The sequence below is a fragment of the Tupaia chinensis genome, unplaced genomic scaffold (genome assembly GCF_000334495.1).
Source record: "Tupaia chinensis unplaced genomic scaffold, TupChi_1.0 Scaffold140095_1, whole genome shotgun sequence".
Lineage (NCBI taxonomy): Eukaryota > Metazoa > Chordata > Mammalia > Scandentia > Tupaiidae > Tupaia > Tupaia belangeri.
Window position 1 is genome coordinate 595,064 of NW_006199974.1, and position 3,166 is coordinate 598,229.

At 35.4% G+C, this 3,166-nt stretch overlaps 1 protein-coding gene across 2 annotated transcripts in view; it reads left to right on the forward strand.

Annotated features, from left to right (window-relative positions):
- The window catches only part of SLF1 (SMC5/6 complex localization factor 1), a 68,175-nt gene that overhangs the window by 17,387 nt on the left and 47,622 nt on the right, over positions 1 to 3,166 (forward strand). For both annotated transcript variants that reach the window (XM_027765987.1, XM_027765988.1), the window contains exon 4: positions 716 to 878. In XM_027765987.1, the coding sequence (XP_027621788.1) occupies positions 716 to 878 (163 nt within the window). The remainder of the gene's footprint in view (positions 1 to 715; positions 879 to 3,166) is intronic.

A 3,166-nucleotide genomic window follows, 5' to 3' on the forward strand; every position in this document is an offset into this window, starting at 1 on the left:
TTCAGGGTAGTTGATTTTTGCATCCAGAAACAGTGGATCTTTTTCTAGGCTGGGCAGAGTCCTGATTCTTAATGCTTTTATGACTGCTACTTCTCCCTTTTGTTGTGCCAAAAGTGAAATCATTTGGGTATCCAGTCCCTTTACAAAAGGGCTTATCATTCTGAAAATCATCTTACTTTGTTAACTTATTAGCTTGGTTTCCTGATGAACTCAAAAAATTTTGTAGATTATTTGGCTTTTTCTTATTGCTAGGTGATAGTATTCTCTTGTGGCTTTCTAAATCCTAAGCAAAAGCAGAACATCATGAAATTTGGTTATGTATGTCTGTGTGGTATCTAAATATAAAATGAATCTCTAGACATAGGGCATTGCTAAAATTTATAGAGGAGAGTTGGTAACTAATTCCATATTTTTGTGTGTGGACTAGAGTGATTTCCTCAGAGTTAGTTACCTTCCAGGGTAGCTATTTGTTTAAATTCCTTCATTGTTCTTTTAACTTACCAATGTGACTTGTTGTTAGGGATAGAGTAGTATGATTTATCAGACATCTGTTTAGAGCAACTTATCATTTATGAAAATATTATATTACTCTCCAATAGCACAATAAATTCATTGCTTTCAGAAGGTTCCACTCCTGTTCTTAGAAATTAATTGATTTTGATCATTTAACCTGATAAACTCAGAATTTTTTTAATATCATTTTCATTTTATTTAGAGTTTTGAAGGCTGGGAAAGCAAATATTATTTTACCGAAAAGTTCACCAAGTGGAATAACTCATGTGATTGCCAGTGATGCAAGAATCAAGGCTGAGAAAGAAAAAGATAACTTTAAGGCTCCATTTTATCCAATTCAGTATCTAGGGGATTTTCTTTTAGAGGTAAGTAAATAAATAGTGAAGATTTTAAGATGTTTATCTTATAAAATCTGAAGATAGTGAAGTATATAATAAAATTATGTTCCAAATTTTGTAAGTACCGTGATTAGGAGAACTAAAATGGCACATTTTGACATGCAATTGCTCTGTTATTTATACATTCATGAATACTTCTTAGAGATTTAAAAGAAGCTTGCGCGGGACCAGCAGTTGGCTCAATGGGTATGTTGCTGGAATCACATATAGTCGACTGTGGTTCAAGTCCCGGACCCAGTGGCTTAAACTCACGCTGGGCACGTTTGCATGACGTGTGCATGCTCAAGATCCTGAGAGGAGAATGGAAGAGAAGGGATTGCGGTATAGCCGTCCCCCCTGGGGGGGTAACTTCTCGCTTTCTGTCTCTCTATCTGTCTCTGTCTTTCTGGCAAGCGCATGTACTCTATAGCTAAAACCTCTCAAAAAAAAAAAAAAAAAAAATTTTGAGAAACAAGAAGTTCACTAAAAGGATCCCATGTATTCGACTGCGATTCGCGTCCCAGACCTGGTGGCTTAAAACTCACACCAGGAGCTTGTGCATGTGTGCCCAAGATCCCGAGAGGAGAATGGAGGAGAAGGGATTACGGTGTGACCATCCCCCCTGGGGGGTGATTTCTCGCTTTCTGTCTCTATGTCTCTCTCTGTCTGTCTGGCGAGCGCACGCACCCTATAGCAAAAACCTCTCCAAAAAAAAAAAAAAAGAATTTGTAAAGAAACTTGCGTACTAAGTTTAAAATGTGTCTTATTTCAAGTCTCTATTTTTGTTTTCATTGTTTTAGTAATATATACTACAAAATAATTGTAAGCATTTTAATATCAGTGAGTAAATAAAATAGCAATCAAATGTATAGTATCATAAGAAAATTTGGGGCTGTTTTCCCTTTGGAAAACAGAATTAACCTAAGAGTTTAAAAGTATTTTCCTGTCTTAGACTCTTATATTCCCCTCACCACTTAGTTTAAATACCACCTCTCAAGTTGTTTGAATGGTGTTCAAACCCTAGAAGAAACCTTCTAGAAGAGGGTTTTTTTTAAATCGTCTTTTTCCTAATATTTTATGTCACAGATCTAGAGATCACCCTTTGAATCGTTCCTTTTCCTTCTCACATCTTGTCAACTACCCAGTCTCCTTTATTTTATCTCAAATATGTCTTTAATCAAACTGCTTCTCTTCTTCTGTACTAGCAATGATTTTGAGTTTATTTACCTTCCTTCTGTGCTCCTGGAATAATGCTAATTATTCTTCCTTTCACTCTACATTTTTACTCTTATTAATTTCTTTATTACTTTTATCTTCTTGTCTAGCATATTCTAGTTCATTCAGCAAGAGCAACAAAATGTTCTTTCTTGAAGTTCTGATCCTGACTCTCCCATTTAAAACCCTTCTATAGCTTCCCATTGTTTTTAGGATAAAGTTCTAAATATCTAACCGAGTTTACAAATTCCCACAGGATACCTGTCCTTCTGCCTTTGTAACTGTATACTGTTCTACTTTTTCTATGTGCACTATGCTATAAAAATGCCTTCTCTCAGTTTTTTTTTTTTTTTTTAAGTTTTTTTCTTTGTTTCTTGAGAGAGAGTGTGAAAGTAAGAACCCTAGCAGGGTTCCCATGCAGTGTTTTATTTCTCCCAGCCTTCAGCCAGCCCTGATCATGGGGAAGAAGCATGCATATTCAAGGTCTCTGGGAACCTTCCCATGTTGGATTGCCTCACAGAGCTTCCTGTTTGACTATTCCACCTCTATCTGCCCTCCCTTATGCAGTTCCTTAAACAAGCTAAGCTACTTCCTACCTCAAGAAATATTCTCAAAAAATATTTCTCTGCCTGAAAAGGGCTTCCCTACTCCTTCATCCTTTGTGCCTTTCTGCCTTCTACTTATCACACAGTTTCCTGTTAAAATGTTGTCTTTTCAAGGAAGCTTCTCTCTGACTTCCTTATTAAGGTACATTCGCCCATCATATGTTCTTATAACATTATTTTGCTTCATAATACCACAGTTACAATTAAGTAATTGGCTAATTATTTGGTTAGTATCTGTTTCCCCATCTGTGCTAGCCTGTTATCAAGCATCATATTTGTCTTTTCTATAGTTATATCCCAATAACCTCACGCAGAGCCTGGTACGTGGGTTCTTATATGATGTTAGAATAATAGAGAAACTCTGAAAGACCTTTATTAAGTTTTTCAATAATAACTGTAATATGTGTGTGTATATATATATATATATATATATATATATTTTTTTTTTTTTTTTTT